This window comes from Kogia breviceps, chromosome 17 (assembly GCF_026419965.1).
Source record: "Kogia breviceps isolate mKogBre1 chromosome 17, mKogBre1 haplotype 1, whole genome shotgun sequence".
Classification (NCBI taxonomy): Eukaryota; Metazoa; Chordata; class Mammalia; order Artiodactyla; family Physeteridae; genus Kogia; species Kogia breviceps.
In genome coordinates, this window is record NC_081326.1 from 1710165 (window position 1) to 1735857 (window position 25693).

General features: G+C 40.5%; 1 protein-coding gene across 1 annotated transcript in view; it reads right to left on the reverse strand.

The window, feature by feature from the left end:
* Nucleotides 1-2606: 2606 nt before the first annotated feature.
* Nucleotides 2607-25693, reverse strand: part of PXDNL (peroxidasin like) — a 103575-nt gene continuing 80488 nt past the window's right edge. The window contains exons 6-8 of the mRNA XM_067018055.1: nt 9412-9572; nt 5897-6000; nt 2607-4685 (exon numbers count right to left, since the gene is read on the reverse strand). Coding sequence (XP_066874156.1) covers nt 4672-4685; nt 5897-6000; nt 9412-9572 — 279 coding nt within the window. The 3' untranslated portion in view covers nt 2607-4671. The remainder of the gene's footprint in view (nt 4686-5896; nt 6001-9411; nt 9573-25693) is intronic.

A 25693-nucleotide genomic window follows, 5' to 3' on the forward strand; every position in this document is an offset into this window, starting at 1 on the left:
CACAATCTGGGCCATAAAACACACCATTACATTTCACAGAATTTAATCAACACAAATCCTCCTCTAACTCTTAAAATATTGGAGAGGGGAGAGTATTTCCAAACTCCTTCTATGAGGCCAGCGTTACCCTGATAACAGCCAGACAGAAACACTACAAGAAAACTTCAGATCCCAAGAGGAGTTGGGTAGCCCTGTGTCCGGTGGAGAGTTTTAAGGCATCTCATTTCCCTTTTCATGCTTGTTGCCAAGAATGTCTCGATCTTCTTTTTCTCTCAATTTATATTTTCAATCTTGGTGTTTTTCTCTATTTTGGAAAGCCACCTCAACTCTATTTGACGATTCCAATAACATAGATGAACCGGGGTGACATTTTGCTAAGTGAAATGTACCAGTCACAGGAGGACATACTTACATGTGATTTCACTTATATGAAATACCGAAAATGGTCAAACTCATAGACACAGAGGTAGAATGGTGGTTGCCAGAGACCAGGGGCAGAAAAAATGGGTAGTTATTCAACAGATATAAAGTTTCAGTCATGCAAGATGAATAAATTCTAGAGCTTTGCTGTACAACATGGTGCCATGAGCTAACAATACACTGTGGTGCACCTCAAAATTTGCTGAGACCTGCTGTATAGCACAGGGAACTCTACTCAATGCTCTGTAAAGACCTATATGGGAAAATAATTTTAAAAAGAGTGTGTATATGTATATATATTTACCTGATTCACTTTGCTGTACAGCAGAAGCACAACATTGTAAATCAACTATAGTCCAATAAAGATTAATTTAAAAAATTTGTTGTAGTGTGCTTACCACAATTAAAAACAAATTTTTTTTCATTTAATTAAAATAATTTTAAAAAGAAAAAATGTAGACCGATTATCCTTCATAGGAGAATGATAGAAAATACATACATCAAAACCATCATTAAGTAAGAATAACACATTATTACAAGTGGATGTATATTAGAAGTCCAAGTTTGGTGTAACATTAAGAAATCAGGTAATGTAATTCGGTACATTATTTGTAGATAGAATGAAAGACTATGGGTAACGGCTCAGCAAAAACTTTCCCCTTCTTCATGAGCATCAGACCGTTGGTTAATCTCCTGCCTTTCTTTCCCTGGAAGCTGATGATACATGAGTAGGCCGTGGTGTATTTGATAACAGTAACCCCGGGAGATGAATCGCTTCTGTTTAAGGATAACTGTACATGCACGACGGGAGTCCTCTATCTTTGTGCTTTTAGAGTGAGGGTCCTTGGGACTGGGCAGGCCCTGTTGGGGGGCACCAGAAGCTACGTTCTGGAGTCACTACTCGGATTATTTTCAGGGAGGGTTGCAGTTTCTAGACCAGGGGGCTCCTACACGCACAGCAATTTAGTAAGGATTAATATTTAGGGTTTTGTATCTTCACTACCCCTTGACCATAGCTCCTATTCCAGACACTGAATCGACACTTTTTAGGTAGGTCTATTTAATGCCAGCTAAACGGTTTCATACACAATCCACTGAATCATACACTTTTTTGTTAACACACCCTTTGGCAACTTTATTCCTCCAATTTTAATATTCAGTTCTTTTCTCAGCCCAAGGTTCTACGGTTTTAAATATGCACCTTCATTAAGAGTTTTCAATATATATCTTTGTTGAGAGTTAAGCCATGTATTTTCTGGATGGTGTGACAGGAACAATATCATATTTAAATAGACAACTCTAATTGATTTATTAAAGTATTGCTTTTAAAAAGATAAGCAGGGCTTCCCTGGTGGCGCAGTGGTTGAGAATCCGCCTGCCGATGCAGGGGACACGGGTTCGTGCCCTGGTCCGGGAAGATCCCACATGCCGCGGAGCAACTAAGTCTGTGAGCCGTGGCCGCCAGGCCTGCGCGTCCGGAGCCTGTGCTCCGCAACGGGAGAGGCCACAACAGTGAGAGGCCCGCGTACCGCAAAAAAAAAAAAAAAAAAAAAAGATAAGCAATACTAATCAATTCTAATGATCAATCAGCTCCGCACTGTGTGTGAAGTTTGCGATGCAGGCTACACTCTATAATGAGCCTGTATGCTCTTCTGAGATGAAATAATTGGGTTTTTAAAAGTCCTTTTCTCTCCTAAAACACTGAAATTACAAGATTGTTCTCCAGAGTAAAACCATGTTAATATATTTCTCCTGCTAAGGTCAAACCATTGTATTGTGGCGGGAGGGTACATGCCCTGCTGAGGGAACATATAAGTGGCTGCAGTTTCCTGAGAGTGTTTCGTTCCAGTAACAATCCACTCTGCCCTAAACCCCAGCAGGTGAAAATGACTCACTGCTAAATCCAGCGAATAGCCAGACACATGGAAAACTTCCAAGTGTATTTTACAAGAAGATGTTTAATATCTAAGATATTTGATAAAATTTTCTTCATCGATTAGTGTATCAAGAAGGACCACTTAAATCTCCAGATTATAAGAAGTTATTGATTAATGCCACTTGTCAAGGGCTTAGAAGGTTATGGCAATTTAATAAAATTCACACATGAAAGCACATTTCCCTTCTTTTGGAAAACACACAATTTTATCTCACGTTTCTAGAACAACATTAGCTGAATGTAGGCGTACAATTTGTGTTAGGGTAGCTGGACATTGGTTTAAACTTTGATCTTTTAAATTTTCTGTGATATTGGAGTTGATATTTTGACACTGAAACATTATAAGCTATATCTTTTTTTCCCCCACTCTTACCATTTTTATTCAGCATAGTGCTGGAAGCTCTTTTTTTTTTAAATTAATTTTTATTGCAGTATGGCTGCTTTACAATGTCATGTTAGCCTCCACTGCACAGCAAAATGACTCAGCCATACGCATACAGATAAGCCCTCCCTTTGGGACTTCCCTCCCGTTCAGGCAGCGCAGAGCACTAGGTGAGTGAGTTCCCTGTGCTACACAGAATGTTCCCACCAGCCGCCCATTTTACACACAGCATCAACAGTGTATACGTGTCCACCGCGGTCTCCCTGCTCCTCCACCCCACCCCTTTCCCCCTTGGTATCCAAACATTTGTTCTCTACATCTGTGTCTCTATTTCTGCTTCGCAGATAAGATCATCTATACCATTTTTCTAGATTCCACATATATGCGTTATTATACGATATTTGCTTTTCTCTTTCCGACTTCACTCTGCGTGACACTTATATCTTGCTGGAAAAGTTCAGGAAAGGTGACAACTGATATCAGTATACTATTGATGGAAATCAGACTGACTCGTGATTCCTACAAAGGTGTTTCCATGTACCAACCTTTCCCATGAACTAAAAAATACCTTTCTGAAACGAAGGAAGGATACTATGGAAAACTGGGTGGTATAAAATGCCTGCGCGATTCCCTTCACCTTCTCTAACTTATTCTCTGCCCCTTTACCATCAACATCGTCTTAGTGACAGTTCTGCATTGTGCCCATTCTGTCCACTTGTATATACTGTGACTGCCTGATGAGTTTGCGGTAATCAGTTGCTCTACTTGACTGCTTCTAATACATTCTCTACTTTATTCATCTCTGCTGACAGAAAAAAATAAAATCTTCCCAAACCACCAGATACAATAATTTGTGTGCAAATCCTCTAGGAACCTCTACACAATTTTTCAAGCTTATGTATAATGTCGATTTGAGTGCTTTATAACACTTATTCCGTTTAAGCTGATTTAGGCAAGTGCTATGTCTTATTCTTCGTATAGTTAGACTTTTCCTAGTCAAGTCTAGCACAGAACATGCTCGATCCAGGTTAGTCGAATTTATTTAAGTTCCTTTTCCATGGAACTACATTCTTAACTCTATTCAATAGTTGTTCTTCAATGTCTGTCCATTTCTGCAACACTCACCTAGTTTCAACAGCACGGTGTAACAGACACGCAAGTTTCCTCTCAGATAATACAACACGTTCGGCCTCTCCTAATCTTTTGCCTGTTGGTATACTCATCCAAGCGAAGGTTATTGCCAAGGTCTTGCACGTGAAGAAATTCAATTAACGTGAGCCCGTTTATATCAAAGTACCCATGACTAAAATGCTTTTTACACATTCATACTTTGTAATCAGAGCGTTACAGCATCCTTTAAAGTCTAGCCCTACTTCCGTCTCTTTCAAAAAGCCTTCCGGGCTTCTCATTCCTAATTCTTGCTGCTGTGTGAAGCCTCTGGATGGCTAACATCAAGGTAAGAGATGGAGGCCTGCATCAGGCTGATAAAGAGGGAGACCGAGAGTAAAGTTGCTGCCGTTTTGGTGACGGAAACCATTAGAATTAACAGTGGTTTAGATGGGTGTGAGGTAGGCTGAATAATGACCCCCCCCAAAGATGGGGGGCCACGTGTGAGTCCCCGCAGTCGGGGCCTGTTCCCTGGCGTGTTCAGAGACTGCAGGTAGGATAGAGTGGAGGACTTTGCGATGGGGAGAGTAGCCGGGGTCACCCCCGTGGGCTCAGGGTGGACATATGGGTCCTGATGAACCGGAAGCCGGAGGACCAGAGTCAGCAGTAGGAAACGTGACCATGGAAACGGGGTTAAAGTGATACGAGGAGGGAGAGCCACGAGCCAGGAACGCAGGCAGCCTCTAGAAGCTGGAAAAGCATGGAAACGATTCTCTCCGGAAGCCTCAAGAAGACGCACGGCCCTGCCACATGTTGATTTTAGATCTCAAACCTCCAGAACTGAAAGAGAATAAATGTGCGTTGTTTTAAGCCACTAAGTTTTGTGGTAATGTGTTGCAGCAACAATAGCAAACCAATATAGAAAAAAATGAGCTAAACGATCAAAGAGATCTCCATCAGGGCTTCCCTGGTGGCGCAGTGGTTGGGAGTCCGCCTGCCGATGCAGGGGACGCAGGTTCGTGCCCCGGTCCGGGAGGATCCCACGTGCCGCGGAGCGGCTGGGCCCGTGAGCCGTGGCCGCTGAGCCTGCGCGTCCGGAGCCTGTGCCCCCGCGACGGGAGAGGCCACAGCAGTGAGAGGCCCACCTAGCACACACACACACACACACACACACACACACACACACACACAGATCTCCATCAGAAAGGACTAAGGCTCCCCCCACCACCAGTGACGTCCTGGAGGCCAGACGGGGAGACACCTTCCACCTCCACCTGGTAGTAATGAGGTCCCCCTCCCCTCCAGTACTGGGCCGGTGTCAGTGGAGACCAGTCAGTGGGCACTGGAAGGGAAGTACCCGTGGCCATGGGAACCTCCACCCACGCCCAGCAACAGCAAGGGTGCGTCCCAGTATGTGTCGACGGAGGCCCAGTGGGCACCCTGGACCTCTGCCTGCCCCTGCGTTATAAGGGGGGACGCACATTCTCCTGCTGGAGCAGTATTAGAGAGAAACCCCTGAAATAAAAGGTTTATATAAGCTCCTGAGCCTGGAGTAAAATCACCACAAAATTATTAGTATTATCCATTTAAAATGAACTGGTACATCTACATAAATAAGCAATAGGTTGCTTAAAGAAAGAACTAGCAAATCTAAAAGTCTCAGGCCAATATTCTCGGTTTACTCCAAGCTTCACCTTTGCTAATGTGGTTGGCTTTCTTGAAATCTTGGGCTTTGCCAGCGGTGACCTCTTTGTACGATTTTGAAATTTTTAAAATGTAGTGTATGTGAACGGAAGCTGTTAATCCAAACACTCTTTTTCTTGTGCTATAATTAGACTTCCCAGTCATCCAGTACTTTTAATAATAGCATAGTTTCCATCTTGGCCAAAATGTAAATGCCAATGAGGAAACACGTTTCTCGAATGAAGCTGCTTCTTTCTTTTCACCATGTCAGTGTGCAAGAGGTGAGGCATTTGATTTCAATAACCTTAATTAACATGAAGAATGTTCTGCTTTGATAGCACTCATTTTTACTAGCATTATTCACCTACCTGTTAGCTTGAATCCAGTGATGGTTGAACTATTTTTAATAAACTTCCTTATCAATACAAGACATAAATGTCCTCGGTATGGTTTCTGGTTCCCTGATCGGATGCTGAGTAAGGTAAAAATAAGAAATATTTACCTTAACCAATAATCCCGTGTCCTGACACCCCAAATATGTTCTGTCTCAGTCCCACGTTTGTTTCACTTATAACTTAACCACATTGTGAATTTGTTCATGGGTGTTTACTAGGTTTTTGTCTGTGTTCCTATCTAGACTATGACCTACAGCCACAAAACTCTGTCTTTTTACCGTTCAGTTCTCACTGCCTTGCCAAGCTCATGGATTAGCCACTTAATGAATGTTTGTAGAAGAAATGAGTGAATCACAGTAAACAGTCAGTTGAGTTGCTTCCTACAGACTTGGATTTTTGTCTCACAACTTTTCCACTGTACTAACTTTACACTATTTCAATGATTTCTGTAATTTGACTATGCACAAATTGGATAGATAGATAGATAGATAGATGATATAAAAGTGAAATCTTGTTCACAAATAATTCTGTAAAAAAGGTGTGCTTGAAATAATCAAATAAGTGGATTATGTAGTTATTTTCCTTTTAACCATTATTCCCAAAGATGCTGCCAAATTATAGGTTTCTGAAAAGAATTTCTTTATTTCCATTATTATAAAAATGGATGAGTTCACTGACATTCTTTCTGAAGTCTTTTGAATACATTTCTCTCTCTGTCAGAGAACTAATTTTTATCTTTTCTTCATGACTGTCTTTGTAGGAAGATATCATTCATGCTCATCTCTTTCCTTTGCACTGTCTGACCTCCTCTGTAAGTTTTCTTCAGACCGTAGCTTGCATGTGGTGTGTGCTGCATCTGCACAGAATCACAGGACATGCATTTTGCTCTGAGCTTTTCTTCTCTCCCTAGTTCGAGAAGCATTCACCTGATTTATAACTTTTCCAAGTTTCTTTCTACCTCGACTTCCCCATTTTTTAAGGCATTCGGGCAATTTTACTTTCTTTCCCTTCTGAGTATTTTTCTCTTCATCACAAAGCAAATCAATTGTTTTAATGCACTAGCCCAAGGGCAGGAAAAGCTGCCAGGCCGACCCTGGAGCCTTACATAGAGACTCTGACTGGAGGTAGGGGAACAGCCGTGGGTTTTCTGGAACAGGAGGCCCAGCACACAGCCTCAGGATTGACAGGGAGAGAAAGGATGCCCAGCACCCAGGGAACACTGTCTGTCTGAATCAAGGTTGCCAGTTCCCACCTTTGCCCTGACTTTTCAAAGACTGACTTCCAACTTGTAAGGCAGATGCTCTAAAGTTCTCAGGGAGTGGATGAAGTCTGGCATCTACTTTGCTCCAAGCCCAGAGACTGACATAAAAAGAACGAGACTTTTAACAATGTAAGTATTTAAAGTCTTGTTTGTTCCCTCGTTCTCTCTCTCTCATTGTCTCTCTCTCCCGACTCTGTACGTGTGTGTTGTATTGAAGACCCCTTATTAATTTGCTAAAAGTGGATACATAAATGAATGCATTAAAATCAAATTTCATTTTTTCTGAAAATTAAGCCAATATGTAATATATAATTTATGAAATTTGGAAAATGAAGAAAATAAGAAATAGTTGCCTTAACCCATAACCCCATGCTTGTGCTCCTTTGTGATTATTTCATTATTTTTATCTAATTAATTGTGTGTCTCTTTTCTCTCCTTGATGGTAAACACTATGACAGCCAAGACTGTACCTGGTTTTCTTCTAACTGTTAAAATTAACACTGCTTTCCGTGTAATATGTGTATATACAATAGGTGGTTAATACCTAAAATCAAGCCTTGCTTATAGTGTATGTATATCCAAATACAGTTTATACACACAGAACATGATTGTGTAATTAAAAATTGGATTATATATTAGTTAACATTCTGTAGGTTACTTTTTCACTCAACATTATACCATAAGTTTCATCATAAGCATTAGGTCTTTTAAACTCACATGTTATTACAGTTCTCTTTCACAGTTGGGAAAACTGAGGCTCAAAGAGGTTAAGAAAGTTGTCCAGGATCACACAGATAGTAGGTGGCAGAAGTGGGACTCTCATCTAAGGTCTGTTTACTCTGAAGCAGTAGTACTCAGCCCCTAGTTTATCAGTCAATGCAATACTACTAAAAAAAATTTTTTTTTCTATATGAAATCTTGATGAATATCTTTATTTTGCCATCATCTCTGATAATTTCCTTAGAATATAATCCTCAAGGAAGTCAAAAATTCACAGGGTATGAGCATGTCTAAAACGATAGGAAGGAACAGCCTTTCATGATGTTTTCATGGAAGTTTCTATGTCACTGTGCCTATAATGTGTTAAGAATAATTACTTTTATAAATAATATTTGCCCATGTGATATTCTTTTGATTGCTGGGTTTGGTACTTTTAAAAAACTTCTTTATTATTACTGAGATTGACTATTCCCTAAGTGTATTGGGATGTATTTTCTTTTGTTAAAAACGAATTCCCGTTGCCTTAGAACAAATCCAAATTCACTCTCATGATCTCCAAGAACCTTCACATTCTGTGCAATAAAAGTGCACTGACTGAATAAATTGATGCTATGTGAATGTAACCCTTTTCCCCACTATATATCTCAACTGTTCATGGTTAATATGTTGGAAACTTTTCTTCCAATTTAACCTATATCTGGACATTTCACTGAAAACTCCTCTTGGGCATTCTCACTGCAAACTGACACAAAGCACTGGGGTCTGTGTCAGGGTTGAGGTTCTCTGAATGTTTATATTGCTTCTCTTGGTTTTCCAAGTATGTAATCACATCCATTGCAAATAGCAATCATGCTTTCCCCATTCTAACAATTATATCTCTCATTTATTTGTCCTATACACAACTTTGGTCATGACAATAGGCAATCTAGACCTGTCTTTTCCCAAGTTAAAGGCATTGTTTTACTAGTTTATAATGTTAACTAATAGTAGGGTATAAATATTTTTTTAAATATTAAAGAAGATATTTCTGTTTCTAATTTTCCAAGGATTAGATGGAAAAATAGTTTTGAATGTTATAAAAGGCATTTTCAATGCAAATGAATGTCTTAATTTGCAGTTGTTCTCATATGAAATATTTTATTATCTTGTTAGATATCTTAAACTTCATCTTTTTTATCATTGTAATGAATTATATTCATTTACGCTGACATTAAATACTGTAGAATATTTCAATTTATATTCTAAGTTGGTAGATCTATAGTTGATTTTTCCTGTGTTGTTTCCATATAAGAGTTGTGAAAGATTTAAAACTTAGAAAGCTTTGCACATGTTTCTAGAATATAAAAACTGCATATAAAATATGTTCCCTAATTTTTTTCTTATGTCATTCCCTGCAGTGGTCCACTTTCTATGACTCATCATCATAAATGACTAGTGTTAGAAGATCGGCCCATCTATTTTTCTCTGTTTTACACATGAAGAAGTAGAAATCCAGGCTCTACATTACCTGTCCACTGCCACAGACGGTAAGCTATCATCCACACCCTCTCGTAACATGTACACCTGCAGCCCCCGGAAACGGCAGAACCCGAGAAAGGTGTCTGGCTCCTGAATCTCCATAGCAAGTAGCTCTGCCCGCCACACAGAAACACGGCTATCGCACTGCTCCTGAGCAAATAATGACACGAATAAAAGGATAAATCCAGGTGTTCTGATTTCTAACCTGTCTATTTGTAGATTTCATGATCGCCCCATTATTTAATCATGGCGATCTAAATATAAAAACAAATAAATATTGATATCAACTACTTTTGGGCCATGTAATTTCAAACAATAGTTATATGACTCCCCACTTGTCCTAGCTGGTCAGCACGTTCAGCAGAGACTCTGCAGATAGAAAGAAACACCAACGTGTGAATACAGCCTATCCACGTGTACAATCTATCGAAATTAAAAGCAACAGGAGAAAGAAGATAAATAGAGACAAATGACTCAGCTGAGCAAACAGAAATTCAGCTAAGGTCCACTGGAAATATGTTATTGTCTTTTTGTCGTTTTTGTTTTTGTTTATCTTCAATGCCCCTGGGCAAAACTATGATTTCCAGCTATAGATGAGGCTGGCATTCGCACGTATATCCAGACAGGGAGATAGCAAGCTCAGTAAGAACATGAACCACGCCCCCAAATCTACACTATAAATTTGCAATGCTAACATGAATAATTAAAAAGCAGAATTAGTCGGACACAGTTACTTTTTTATTATGTTAACATTTTATGTAACACTGGAAGGTGTGGTAATAACTGAATAAAATCCACGTCTTGTATAATTACATAGGATTATCCAAATAATTGCTAAGATAATGACACCACCACCGCCTGCAATCAGTGACACGATGAAGGGCACGGGTAGCCGATCTGGTGGTTCCGTCAAGCCTGATATTACGAGAACACGGAAAGCAGGGAAGTGCCCTGGGGTAAGCAGGTATCTCACACTAAAACGAGGGACTAGACCGAACGTGATGAAGGAAAATTGAAAATTCAAATTCCAAAATAGAACTAAGAATATATGTGATACAGGAGAAAATGGGAAATCTAAAATACTAGTCTTGGGCACCAAAGAATTATAGGTTTGAAGTTTTATTTTGTCTTTTATTATTACTCTTCATAGCTAAGATAGTTAATACTTAACCTGATATTCTTGAGCAGAGTTGAATTTCAATTATTTTTAAATTTGCACCATATTTTCGAACTGCTTTGGAATATACATTCTCCACACATTTAAATGGCACTGTTTTGAAAGTATCATGGCTTAAGACATGGAAAGGGGTTGATAGAGTGTTGTTCATTACAAAATTCTTATAATTATTTTCAAAGACTAGCTGGAATTTTTGTGAATAAGGTATTAACCTGAATTAATCTGAAAAGTAAATTATCTTTTAAATTTTTTTCCTTCTCATATAAATTAATGCTACTTGTGGGAATACATTGATTTGACTCAATCAAACAACACTTGTAAAGTTAATGAAAACCAGAGTATCTGTAGATTAAATATAGATGAATTGCTTCATGACATTGTGTCAAGTGCAATGCGAGTATTGCTGTTGAATCTTGTTTTCCATTATCGCGGCAAAATGTTATTAAAAGCATTTGTGAATTCAAAATCCTTAAATCTTTTGACCTCTACAAATGAAATAAGCCCTGAAAACACGGCATCAAAATTCTAATTCTCCTTCAAACCATTGTATATTTGAGGACTCTAATTAATTCATTATTTTACACGATAAAGTTCATCTTGACTTTGCATTCCATTTTAATTACTTTAAGAGTTCAAGAGCTGGGCTTCCCTGGTGGCGCAGGGCTCGAGAGTCCTCCTGCCGATGCAGGGGATGCGGGTTCGTGCCCCGGTCCGGGAAGATCCCACGTGCTGCGGAGCGGCTGGGCCCGTGAGCCGTGGCCGCTGAGCCTGCGCGTCCGGAGCCTGTGCTCCGCAACGGGAGAGGCCGCGGCAGTGAGAGGCCCGCGTACCGAAAAAAAAAAAAAAAAAAAAAAAAAAAAAACGCAGATGTTGGAGACGGAAACACAGGGAAGACTAGATTCATTCAACAGTCGCAAGATATTTTTAAAGGATCATAAGGTTTATGGATAATTTTTATTCATAAAGTTTGGCCAAGTGTGTTTGACTAATCATTTGTTTAAGACCCCACTTAATTCCACGTTCGCTTATTCCTTCACTCCATCAATGCTTATTTCCTGCCAGGGACCAGGCACTGCCCTTGGTACAGTAACTGTTGAGGCACATTCTGCAGGACTGCACCCTCCTTTGCCCCACCCCACGGGGCACCCTTAGTTCTCCCGTAGTCCCACGACGTACGGTCACTTAGCCTGCACTGACCCATATTCCTTGTGACTACTTCTTCCTCTACCTGGACCGTCAGCTCTTGGAGGGTGGTGGTCCCATTCCGTACACAGCACTGATCGGCGTCTCATCGTAATCGTGCTGGACATGCTGGTAGCCTGGAAGTTAAAAATGTGTTGTATTCAAGTATATTCTTCGGCTTCCAACTCACAGGCTGTATTTCCTAGTGCCCTGTTTGGGCTGACTGGCTTATTACCTACTGACAATTTGAACTGATTTCAGAATATCCCGACAGACTAAAGAAAAATAGACTAAAAAAAAAAAAAAAATAGGGCAATATTTCAAAATCCGGTTCTCCAATTGCAATCTTGAGGGACAATTTTCATAATATATTTACTTCAGAGACTTTTAAGATATTGATTTGGGGGAGGAAAGATGAATTTCGGAGTAGAATCTCTATTGCATTCCAGCTCTAGCTACATGGCTTTATCCACAAAATAGCTTCCATTAACAACAGTGCTCACTTAGTACCTACGATGTGCTAAAAAGATGTGCAAGGTGGTACCTCATTGTGGTTTTGATTGGCATTTCTCTGAAAATTAGTGCTGTTGAGCATTTTTATGTCCTTGTTGATCCTTTATATGTCTTTTTTGGAAAAATGTCTATTCAGGTTTTTTGCCCACTTTTTCAGTTGGGTTATTTGGTTCCTTTGCTATTAAGTTGTAGGAGTCCCTTATATATTTTGGATATTAACCCCTTATTGGATATAGGGCTTGTAAATATCCTCTCACTTTCTATAGGTGCTGATTGTTCCCATCGCTATGGGGACGCGTTTTAGCCTGATGTAGTCTCACTCGTTTATTTTTGCTTTCTTTGCCTGTGCTTTGGTGTCACATCCAAAAAATCATCGCCAAGATCAGTGTCAGTGAGCTGTGTCCCTATGTTCTCTTCTTGCTGGACACCTTAAACAAGTGCACGTTTAACACATCAGTCATCCTCTGATAAAGCTGGGGAAAGTAAAGAAAGAAATTCTTCATCAAAATTGAAAAAAAATATACAAGACATTGAAGTTTTTTTCATTGTGAAAAATACGGGATCCTGGTCAATGCACTTAGGGTCTAGCAACAGCTAAATAAACCATTACAACAACCATTAAGGACTGTCTTGAGGTTTGTACAGAAAGCAAAGGCAGTACATGGGCAGCACATCTATTCTATTTTGCAGGATTCTTTGGAAAAAGTTAGGGAGAAATTAGCCAACAGGAGGAAGGTAAAGGATAAGCAAAGTGTTTCAGGTGGAATAAACTGGGAAGGTCCACCGATGACACGGGCTACCGTTTATTGATTAAGCTCGTGGGAATGTATGTGTCCCATCTTAAAGCAGCAGAGGTAAGACACGTACATCCACCTCACAAGGGTTTATTTGTAAAGCTCAAATGAGATGAAAGTGTGAATGTGCACGAGAATATGGGCCTTTCTAACTTCACTAGGGTGGCTTACATTTACGGCAAAGACTTCTTTTTAAATTACTATTCAATTTACTTAATTTATTGAAGTACAAGTAAAAGTAATTTGTTATTAAATCTAGTTTATACATATTACTCTATAAATATAGTACAACTTACCATTTACAAGGTTTTTATATTGTAGATGATTAAAATCTTTTACACCTTGTAAACATTATAAATTTAATATATCCAGTTTCCTAAGTACCGAATTGTCTATCTAACAAGCAAAATATTTCTAGTTATTAAATAAGTCTTATAAATCTAATGAGTTATACTCACAAAGTTGATTATTATAAATTCTAAATATTACCATACTGCTTAAAATCTTAGTGAAAATTCCTTTATACCTTTTAATCATAAATGTTAAGGTAATGAGTCTCTTTACACATTTCAAAAAGAAAAATAAGTTTTATCTGTTAAGGCTCTAACCTGCCAAGTTCTTTTAAGCATAATAGATAAAACAGTACCAAATGTTTGCAGTTGTTCTCAATGGAACACAAGAACATTCAGAAAATGGGTTTGATTTTCTTCATAATGTTTCACATTTAGTTCCACTTTTTCTGGAAACGTATTCAACATGCTTACCCACTGACAATTATTATCATTCCAAACAAATCGAGCTTCCCTTTTCAGTATTTTTATATCACCCACAGAGATACTTGGCCAGGATGATGGCTTGATTTGTACCCCAGACACTGTTTGAGAGCAGGAAGCCCCAGAGTCACAAGAACAGAACTGCACAACTCCTGAGGCTACAGCGTCTACAGACTCATCTGGGTTAAATCCGAAGCCTCGCAACCCCAGCTCTCCATCCACTGAGGGAATTAAACACATCTGCTTACCGCTCAGTTCTGTTCTGAAGTCATATTCCTCTTCTGCGCACCTGGTAGGACCCCGGTTTCTTTAGATATGTCCCTGATGCCCCACGGGGCCCCCTTCACCCCCAGAGGCTCCGTCACCTCCCGCACGTCACTGATGTGTAGTCAGCACTGACGTACAACCAAACCACGGGAGACTCAGTCTTTCACGGGGCTTCCGTGCTAATGGACTAGTGCCCCACTAGCCGTGAGAGCATTAAGTGAGATCGTGGAAGAGTAACTGAATGCCTCCTTCCTTAGTTGGCCAGGTAAGCCCTTTTCAAAAGAAAATAAACAAGATGCGTAAAAATCCGAGAAGAAGAGGAGAGAAGGAAGAGCTAGTGAGTTGGTGTTGAACACAAAGTACTTCAGCGTCTGAACGTCAGCCAGTGAGGCCGGAAAACAGTAAGTTAGGGAGAGAAAGGCTAGAGCCAAAACCACAGCCAGACCTTGCGGACACTTTTAGGCAAAGATAAATCTGGGGTAAAAGGCCATCAGAGTTGTAAGCAAGGGTGCTGCACGGTCACATTTTAGAAAATCTTTCTGTTGATTACTGTGTGAAAAACTGGTATTAAGGATTTAGAATGAAAGTAGCGGGACAAGGATGAAGTTGATCAGGTGACGGGGGGGGTGAAATAAAGGTGGAGGTGGTGAGAAGAGGTCGGGCCCAGCATGTTTTCCAGGCACAGAATAAGTAAGACGTGCTGAGGGAGCGGCTCTGGGCACCGTGTGTGGAGACAATCACTGCTGATGGAGTAACGTCAAACCTGGGGCTTTGAGAACCGTGGTTGTGGGAGCTCTACTGGGGGCACGTTGCGTTCGAAATGCTCATTTAACACCCAACTGGAAAAGTCACGGGCACAGCCTGACATACAGGCCTGAGTTAAACGGAGACGAGTCAGGACTTAGGAATATATTTGAGTCCTGACCTATAGGTGTACTTAAGCCGTGAAAGAGTTGAGATCACAGACAGAGCAGGTAGACGGCCAAGGTTAAAGTGCCTGGGAGCCAGGGCTGCAACATTTTAAGGACAAGAAGAAAAGTAATAAGACAAACGAGGGAAAAGAAAAGAAAGGCAGTTCACGGGGAATACGGCATAGAAGGAAAAACTGAATTTTTGTTTGGATAGAAGCTCAGGGGAGAGAAAAAGCGCTCAAGATGGAAAACACGGTGAACGGTGTCAGATACTGAAAAGCATCTGGGTGAGGAATAAACAGAGAAGCAGGTGCTGGACGTGAGGCCAGAGGCTGACCAGGGAGGGTCGCGGCGGGGAGCGCGTGCGGAGGAAAAGACGACGGCGGGGCGGCAGGTCCCCGGGGTACACACAGGCGACCTCGTGCCTCCACTGAGTGGGGCGGAGAGATGAGGGGGCGGCTGGGAACCATGTGGGCAAGGAGGCAAGCGCAGATGTCTTCATCAGGAGAAAACATGGCTTTATGATGAAAGAACTTAAATGATCAAGATAGCTGTACTGACGGCGCCGGGGAGAGGAGAGGTCCCCGCAGGAGCCAGGCTTGGAGAAGCGAGGCCAGCTCTCGGGCGAGGGCAGGTCTCTGCCGGGAGCGGAGACAGCGATTGGCCGTCGCGGGGAAGGGGGCGGGGAAGAGGCGGAGGGCACGCCCCTGGCTGATGCGCTGGCGAGGAAACAGAAGAGACGAAGAGGACCTTCCAGATTTCTCGATGGCACGTAAAGGGTCGGCAGCGCGTGGAAGGCGGCTAGATTCAACGGACGTTGTCAGACAGACACGTGGGAAAAGCGCAAGACACGGTACGAAAAGTATGGACAGCGTGCCTGATGTGATGGTATCCGTTTGCCATCTGAGGTCATGAACCCGAGCGAGACTCGGGTACCATATTGCCGTGTTCCCAGGCACAGGAGGGCTTGAGGCGTTCTGCCAACGTTAGCTTTCATTCGAGGGGGTAGGAATGCCTGCAAAAGAGACATTACAGCAACCTACCGTGACATCCAAGCTGAGGAGGGAGGATTTGACAACCAAATAGTGAGAAAAAGAGGCAGTGGCTTCACTGGTGGCGATGGCGTGAGAGGTGTGACATGGAAATGGCGGAGGGAATATGCAAAATCGGGTTTTATACATATGAATACGTGACGTTACAAATATTTGAAATTGTAGCAAGTAAATAGGACTGAGTTATTCACAGTTGATTGTCCTTCCAAAGACACAGCGTACAGACATACCCAGTATCAACATACTTATTATCAACTTTACACACATGTATGTCTTTCAAAGACATACGTATTTCCCCCCTTTGGGGGGAGAATTTATCATCAAAATGAACTTAGAGGAGTTCATTTAAATAAATTCCCTAAAACAGAAACTTACAACAGCTATTCGTGATTTAAAGGATGGAATAACAAGAGAATAAGATATTCAAAGTGGTTTAGGTAACTTCCAATTTCCAGTCGGGCATTTAAGGAGTTGGAAAGTCATGGCACCCACAACAAAAAACTAAACCAACTGAAAATCAAAACTCTTATTAGACCCATCAGACCGGTGAGGTCAAACGGCACATGACTGCCCCCAAATTTAGAGAGAACAGGCAGGTACGGAGAATGACAACTCACCGGCAGAAGCTCGGGGGCAGGCGCACTGCTGGAACCGGTACGAGGACAGGAAAACCTAGCTTAACATTGACAAACAGCTAGAAGCTCCGTGTAGACAAGTTGAAATCTACACCTAGGCTTACCATAGTCAAACTGCAGACGTGAAAGACCAAGAGATGATCTTGAAAGAAGCCAGAGGAGGAAAAAAACTTTACTTACAGAGGAGCAGGTGTAAGAATTACATCTGGCGTCTCTTCAGAAACCATGAAAGCAAGAAAAGAATGGGACAAAATACTTAACATACTGCAAGAAAAAAACAAGCACCCAGATGTCTGTACCCTGTGAAATTATCTTCCAAAAGTGAAGAAGAAATAGAGACTTTCTCAGACAAACAAAAACTGAGAGATTTTGCTGCCAGTAGATCTGCCTGCTTTGCAAGAAATGTTAAAAGAAATTCTTCAGAAAGAAGGAAAATGAGAGTGTTCAGAGACTAAGCTCTACATAAAGAAAATGAATAAATGGTAAAATAAAATATTCTACTTTTCTTATTCTTAACTGACCTAATAGATAACAGTTTGTTTAAAATATAACAAAACATTTGATGGTTATAGCTTACGAGTATATGAAATGAACAACAGAAATGTTATAGGAAAGGGAAGGAGGAATTATGAACACTCTGTAATAAAATATCTTCACGACCCATGAACAAGTGATTTGTGCTGTTTGGAAGAAAACTTGGATTAGTTGTAAATGTATACAATGAACTCAAGGGCAATGCTAAAAAAAAGTTGATACGCCAAGAGAGAAGAAGTAAATGGAGTCATTGTAATCATGTATCATTTTAAATGTCAGTGGTCTAAACTCACTAATTAAAAGACTCAGACTGTCGAGTGGAGAGAAAGACAAACCAAACCATATGTTGATCGTAAGAAACTGATTTAGGCCACACGTCACGATGTTCTGCTGTAACACAGTCTCTCCGTATATACTGTCCCACATACACACCTTCTTAGCCTGGATGCGGACTCTTAAGACATCCACTGATATAGTGATTAGAATAGCCACGCTTCCCCACTCGGTGAAAGCACACAGCATCTCCCGAGGCTGACGGTTTAGTGTTCTATTTGGGTAATTACGTAATTCGGCTATTCACCTAAAGCGCTATTGACACCTCTCTGATTTCTAGCTGGGCCCGGGGTCCTAGAAGAGCGCTCGTTGAGTGCCCCAAAGCAGACTTTTCCATCAGGGTGAAGTGTCTCCTGGATTTTGACCTGATTTAGGAACCAAGACCAGTGTCTAAAATCCCTAGAGAACGTGGCATAGCAGGGCCCACACCGACCAGGTGATCACGTGTGCTGTGCCCCCGGGCATTCACTTCCTCGCTGCTACTGGAGAAACGGTCTGAGCCCTAAGCTATCGTGTTTTCCACTAGACTGGCGATTAGGTGTATTTACCTCCCAAATGTGTCTCCTCTTGGGAATGCTGTGAAAGCACCTGTAAACATTCTTTGCATGCTTTAGGAGAAGACGTATACTCATATTGGGTCAGCAGGCCACAGACTGAAAACTCCGGAGAGGAATTAGCAGGCTAACAGAAGCATCCCAAACTCCCCTCCCTTAGGCTGGCAAGTTGCTATTTCTGATTTCCTTACATGTGTTTCATCCCCAGACACGGTCTTATATTCAGAAGAGCAAATCTAGTCCTACATGCCACAGGCAACCACAGTCAGCTTCCCGTTATACACAAGCAGATGCCTTCGCCAACAGACCATCTTGATTTACAGCCACGCAGAATGTGACGGCTATGCCGTTTGGCATAGATGGTGGTGGTATTTCTCGAAGTCCTTGGGAGGAACTAGGATGGTACACATGCCCTTGAAACCACAAACTGAGGAGCAATGTGGCCGCTTACCTAGAGGCTCAATCAGGGGCGTCACATCACTTCTTTTCACCAAATTATCCAGGTGGGCTCTTTAGGCAGAGCTAAGACTATCCTCTCCTATGGGCGAAACAGAGGTGTCTCCCTGTCCCGGCTTTCGGTCAGCACCACGCCCAAGAAAGGTACCTCCGTGGATCGCTCGCTGGCGCTGAGTCACCCTCATGGCAACGTGCTGCCGCGTCCTCCTGGGGCTGTGGCCCGTGTGTGACTGGGGCCCGTGGTCTCCCCACGGGTACTAACTGCCTATCTCACCCCCGTCCTTGCCCGGTGGTCAAGTTATCCACTTCTGACGTAGAGCTTACCCACGGCGCCTACACGAGCGGGGACCTGGTAACGTGTCCTGGCCCCCCGCCCCGAGGAGAGGTCATGGCACTTGGCAGGTAAAGGATCACAGTGCTGCCTGGGTAGCCACTTACTATTGGAGCTGTTTTCACAATTACCTGTACACTGGCAAAGCTCTGACCCACTCTGACACACCTTTAGGAAATTCAATGGGAGCCATTTAAGGACTTCCCTGGCGGCGCAGGCGTTGAGACTCCATGCTTCCAATGCAAGGGGCGCCGGTTCAATCCCCGATCGGGGAACAAAGATGCCGCATGGCATAGCCAAAAAAAAAAAAAAAAAAAAAGGAAGCCATTTAATGTCAAGTATAAAGGGATGAATGTCACCATGTGTCAACTTCCAGCACCTCCCACACATACGTGCAAGTTTGTATTTGTTTGTTTTCTGAACGCTGGCCTCTCACCGCCGTGGCCTCTCCCGTTGCGGAGCGCAGGCTCCGGACGCGCAGGCGCAGCGGCCACAGCTCACGGGCCCAGCCGCTCCGCGGCACGTGGGATCCTCCCGGACCGGGGCTCGAACCCGCGTCCCCTGCATCGGCAGGCGGACTCTCAACCACTGCGCCACCAGGGAAGCCCTCGGGTCTTTTTATAAGAACGCTAATCCCATTCACGGAGGCTCCACCCTCAGGTCCTCATGACCCTCCCAAGGGCCCACCTCCCAACACCATCCTCCTTGAGGGTTAGCATTTCAACGTACAGATTTTGGAGGGACACAGACAGTCCCACCTTAGCACCTCTGTCGCGAGGAATGAGCTCCCTCTCCACGCGGGGTGAGCGGCCTAAGCGCCTGCCTACATGTTTCACGAGCTCAGACTAACCTGATATTCATTAGTGCCACAGATTAATGTAATATCCCTAAAAAATTTTAATAACTCACTAACCAGCAGAAGTATAGGTACTTTTACTTCAAAATTGTTACAATATTCAAACTCTCTGCCTATAGAGAAAAGCATTTACTAGTTTAACAGCAATAATCAAAGACATAAGTCATGCCTTAGAAACCTGTGATTTAATATTTGGGCTTTTTTCTAAATTTTTGGTTGCTTCTTTGTTTTTACAAAGTATTACTTCCCTTTAAAGGATCTAAAGCATCTGGTTACATTACGTAGCTCACCCTAAGATACTTTTAATAAAGTACCCCATTAAATTATCCTTTTACATCTCACCTAAATGTGGAGTCTTATGAAAATATTCCAAGGAAATTAACATGAGGAAACATATAAGTTGCCCCTTTTAATGGAATGAAAATTAGGTAAAAAAAAAAAAAAAGAAATACCAATGAAGCATCAATATTAATGCAATAAGAGAAAAAATTATGAGGTGGCAAAAGAACCCTGCAGAATACTAATATCAAGTGACATACCTCCCAAGTCAGAGATGAGCTGATAAGACACTGACAGATTCGGCCTTTGCTCTCCGAGCTCAGCGAGTGCTGTCAGTCTGCAGAGGCAGGCTGCAGGCAAAGCAACTTCCTTGGCGATGCCGACATATTGTGAGAAGCCCGAAGGAACTATTTCTGTCTAAAGCTCAACAAGTACGAATTCCACAGAATTTAATTAAAAACATCTATGCATGTCAATTTTTTTAAATAATAGGAAAAAGATGATAGATTTGTGAAATAATCTCAAAAATACATCATATTCTTTCCAGAGCAAATAAAAATGCCCAATTGGATATAAATAAATTGCACAAGGATTATGTCTAAATTTCTAACATCAGCAGAACTGAATATAAATAAGATGAGTATGGCTTTTTATTATCTGTATTAGGATTAATTAGAAGAATATGGAAGAAGCATCAGTGAGATGAAGTTAGATTCCATATATCTGGGAACCAAAATAACCACGGTTTAAACAAGATAGTGATTTCTTTCTCTCGTAAAAGAATTTGAAAGCAGGACATCCAATAATATCTATGGCAATTCCTGACTATCACCTGAGAAGCAGTCTCCAAACCTCTGTTCTACCAACCTCAGCACAAACAGCATCCCCAATTTACTTCATGCTCCAACAGGGGTCCCTGGGACTCCGTCAACCTGTCAGCCTAACAACGGGCAGTAAAAAGGAGGAGAGAAGATGCAGCTCAGCCCAAACGACCTCAGAAAACTAGACTGAAATCTCACGGAATAATGTCGCTTCAATATCGTCACTAAGTAACAAGGCCACACCTAGGAGCAAGGATGCAATCTTTTAATAAAATAGCAAAATGTTAACATTAGGGTTTTTCAACTAAAGAAGGAGGAGGAAAAATAGATAATTTTTTGGCAACTGGCAGTTTCAGCCAGAAAAAGGAAACTGAGGAATGTATGTTATTATTGTAATTGTTAAGAAGACCCATTTTGTTTGGAGTTAGACATCCTAGACTGAAATCCAGGTTATGTGAATTCCAAGGTTACAGATAAGGGCTAGTTATGTCAGCTCCCAGGCCCCCTTTCCAACTGTGAAATGGAAATAATGATCGTACCTCCCATATGACTATTTCAAGGACAAAACAAGATAACATACAAATGAACTGCTAGACTTGATTTGCTAATACTTTGTTGAGGATTTTTGTATCTTACTTCATGATAGATATTTATCTATAGTTTTGGGATACTCTGTCTAGTTTGCATATCAGGGTAATAATATTAGCCTCATAAAATGAGTTGGCAAATCTTTCTTTTTCTTCTATTTTATGTTTGTAAAATTGGTCTTAATTCTTTAAAATTTTGGTAGAATTCTTCAGTAAAACCATCTGGGCCAGAAGACTTCTTTTTCAGGAGCTTTTAAATTACAAATTCAATTTCTTTTATAGTTACAGCAAGATTCAGCTTTTGCATTTTACCTTGATTGAGTTTTGGTAGTTTATGGTTTTTGAGGAATTGGTCTGTTTCAGCTAAGGTAGCAAATTTATGAAAGCAAAGTTGTCTGTAGTATTTCTTTATTATCTTTTTAATGGCTACAGAACCTGTAGAGTTATTCTGGTTTCATTCTTGATACTGGTGACATCTCTTATCTTTGCGAATCTTGCTAGAGTTTTCCATTTTCATTTTCTCTAAGAAATAACTCTTTATTACACTCATTTTCTCTGTAGTTTTCCTGTTTTCAATTTTATTCATTTTTGCTTTTACCTTTATTATTTCCTTCTTCCTGTTAATTTGAATTAATTTTCTTACTAGAATTTATGGATGGAAGAGTTTAGACTATTAATTCAAAACATTTTCTTTGTCTAATGTGAGTGTTTAATGCTATAAATTTCCCTATTAGCACTGCTTTAGCTGAATCCTCATCTTTTGATATGTTGTATATGCATTTTCATTCACTTCTAAATACTTTTAATATTTCCTTTGAAATTTACTCTTTGATCCATGCATTATTTAGAAGTGTGTAGTTTATTTTAAAGTGATTGGAGATTTTTCCTCTTCTCTTTTTCCTATTGATTTCTTTTTCTTTAAGTTCTTATTTTTTTTTAATTTATTTTTTGGCCGTGCCACACAGCATGTGTAGCTCCCCGACGAGGGATCAAGCCTGCACCCCTTGCATTGGAAGAGTGGAGTCTCAACCACTGGACTGCCAGGGAAATCCTCACTTACTGATTTTTAGTTTGATTCCATTATTGTTGAAGAACATATTCTGTATAATTCAAATATTTAAAAAATTAATTGAGAGTGTCTTATGAACAATCATATGGTCTCTATCTTCGTGAATGTTCCATGGGTACTTGAGAAAAAAAATGTGTACCTTACTGTTGTCCAGTGTGGTGTTTACACACATATGTGAGTTAGATTCTGTTGGGTGATGGGATTAGTCTTTCCTTACCCTTGCTGGTTTTCTGTCTGGTAGTTCTTCCAATTCTTGAGTGGGTTTTTGGCGTTCTCAATTGTAACTGTGAATTTTTCTCCTGCCTGTTCTGTCACTATTTTTGCTTCACAAATTTTATAGCTTTTTTGCTCAACACATGCACATTTAGGATTACTGTGTCTTCTTTGTTAATTGACCCTTTAATCATTATTTAATTGTCCTCTTTGTCTCTAGTAATCATTTTTGATCTTAAGTCTACTTTACCTGATTTTAATATAGCCATTTATGCTTTTTTAAATTAGTGTTTTCATGGTATATTTTCTATTCATGTACTTTCAACCTAACTATATAATTGTCTTTTAAGTAATGTTCTTGTATATGGCATATTAATGATGGTGTTTTGTTTTGTTTGATCCACTCAGCCAATCTCTACCTTATAATTGGTGTATTTAGACCATTTACATTAATGGTACTTATTGATGTATGAGAACTCTAATCTGCCATATTAATATATGCTTTTTGCTTGTATCCCTCCATTTCTTGACTTTCTGTTTCTCTTTTTTTACCTTTTTCGGGTTACTTGAATATTACTTAGGGTTGCATCTTGATTTATTTATGTTGCCTTTTTAATGTTTTGCTTTATATCATCCTTTTAGTTGTCACTCTGGGTATTAGAACATACAGTACGTAATTACTGCCTACTGCTATCGATGTTTTATCATTTCAGGAGGAAATCCTACTTCCACTTAGCTCTCTGCATACTCCCCATTCCTTAAATATACTTTTCTTAGGTATCTCTTTTGCATCCAGTCAACATCCTATCACTTGGTGGTTATCATTTTTTGCTTCAGCTATAAAATACCATTTAAGAACTTATGAGATAAAGAGTAGTCTATCATAGTTATTCTTATCTTTATTCATTCCCATGTTTTCTTCCATTTCTGAAGTTTTAATCTTTCCTCTGTCATCATTTCCTTTCTCTTTATAGACCTTCTTTAGCCATTTTTTAAGGGTAGGTTTGTTAGTAACAAATTCTCCGAGTTTTGTTTCTACTGAGAATGTCCTGATTTCCCTTTATACTTAGAGATATTTTTACTGGATAGAAATCATGGCTGGCAGTTCCTCTCTTTCAGGATTTAACACGTGAGCTGCTACTTTTATGGCCTTCGTGGTTCAGATGAATCATCTGTTAACATTCAAATTGCTGTTTCCCTGCAGGTAAAGTGTCATTTCTCCTAACACTGCATCCAAGGTTTTTTTGTTTGTTTGTTTTGTTTTTTGTCTTTATTTTTCAGAAGTTTTAGTTATGATCTATCAGCACAGAAGTCTTCGTGATCATTCTTTTTGGGGTTTACTCAGCTACTTAACTGTGAAAAGGATCAGAATATGCCACCCCAAAATATGCCACTTCAGTATAAAGATTATTTTGACCTGAATATTTTTGAGATTCAATGCTGAATGTAGAAAGAAGCCTTCCCAGAGTTTCCTTTATCTGACTGAAAGCAGAAACTTCTGATAAAGGAGGACCGCCATAAATCTCCCCCTCAGGGAAGTTTTACGATAATGAAGAAGACAGAAAGTTAGCACCAGAATGAACCTTCACAAAGAAGCCTTTTTGCTAAGATAGCCCTTACCTTGCATTAGTCTCTCTAACACATCTACCTACCCACAGTTTGCAGCCCTTAGAAGCCTAAAAACCCTTTTTGTTTGTGAAGTCACATCTTTGCAGTTTATCACCCTATGTTAAAAACGGAATCTAAGCTCTCAGGCCTTTTCTAGGAAGGTGCCTGTGTCATGTAAAAATTAACATCAAGTAAAATTTGTCCTCCTTTTCCTCCTGTTAATCTGTCTTTTGTCCGTCTAATTTGCAGGGCTCTATCAAAGAACATAAGAGGATGGAGGAAACAATTTTCCCACCGCTACAGTTTTGTATATTTGTCTTTTACCCTATTGGAAAAGTTTTCAGCCAATTTTCCTTGGAATACTTTTGGAGTTCTACTATCTCTCTTTCTTGGACTTCAATCCTGTGAACATTAGCTCGTTTGTTACTGACTCACAGATCCCTGAGACTGCTCATTTTTTTTTCATTCTATTTTCTTTATGTTGTTCAGATTAGGTAAATTCTATCAATCTGTCCTTCACGTTGCAGATCTACTCTCTGTCATGTCCACTCTACTACTGACCCCAGTCAGTGGGAGGTACATTCTACCATCAGTGGGGTGCTGCTTTCTTCAGGGTGGCAGGGGTGAAGGAGGAAGGTCAACTCCCACCAAAACCTAGGGCGGGGGAGAGAGTGGTTCCACTGGTGTTTGTCTAGGAGATCACTCATAGGTTCAAGAGGGACTCTAAGATTCCACCCAAATTAACAAATGGGAAATGTGTACTCCAGAGCAAGCTAAGCAGTAAGCAGATCAGTGAGAAAGAGTACGATGTCAACGCAAAACAACTGGAAAGAATAAAACCAAGGGTACAAGCTACTAAATTACACATAAAGACTAAGGATATTTTCTCTTCAAAAATACATTTGGTTTAAACATCAAAACAAAGAATGAGTAGTATAATCAAATTTTTCAGGGAAAAAAACACGAAGGAATAAGTTTCAGGAATAAAACTAGGGGCCTTTCTTATTTTTGCTCGTTAATTTGTAGGTAGCTATTTCAGTAATAGAGTCATCTCCCTAGTCTAATTACAGGAAGTGGAATAGGAAACAAACATCTAAGAAATGGAGATTAATCCAGGTAGAGCACATATTGGCAAACTTTGGTAGTTAACTGAGACACTTGAACGAAGCAGTAGATGCAAAAATTAAGAGACCATACCCACTATATGGCACTTCCCATCCATGGTTCACCCTGCCTTTCTCCTTCAACCAGGAAGGCAAAATGAGTTAACCCTTTATAGAATACCAAAGGCCATTATCTAGACTAGGTTTTCAGGAACTTGGTTAG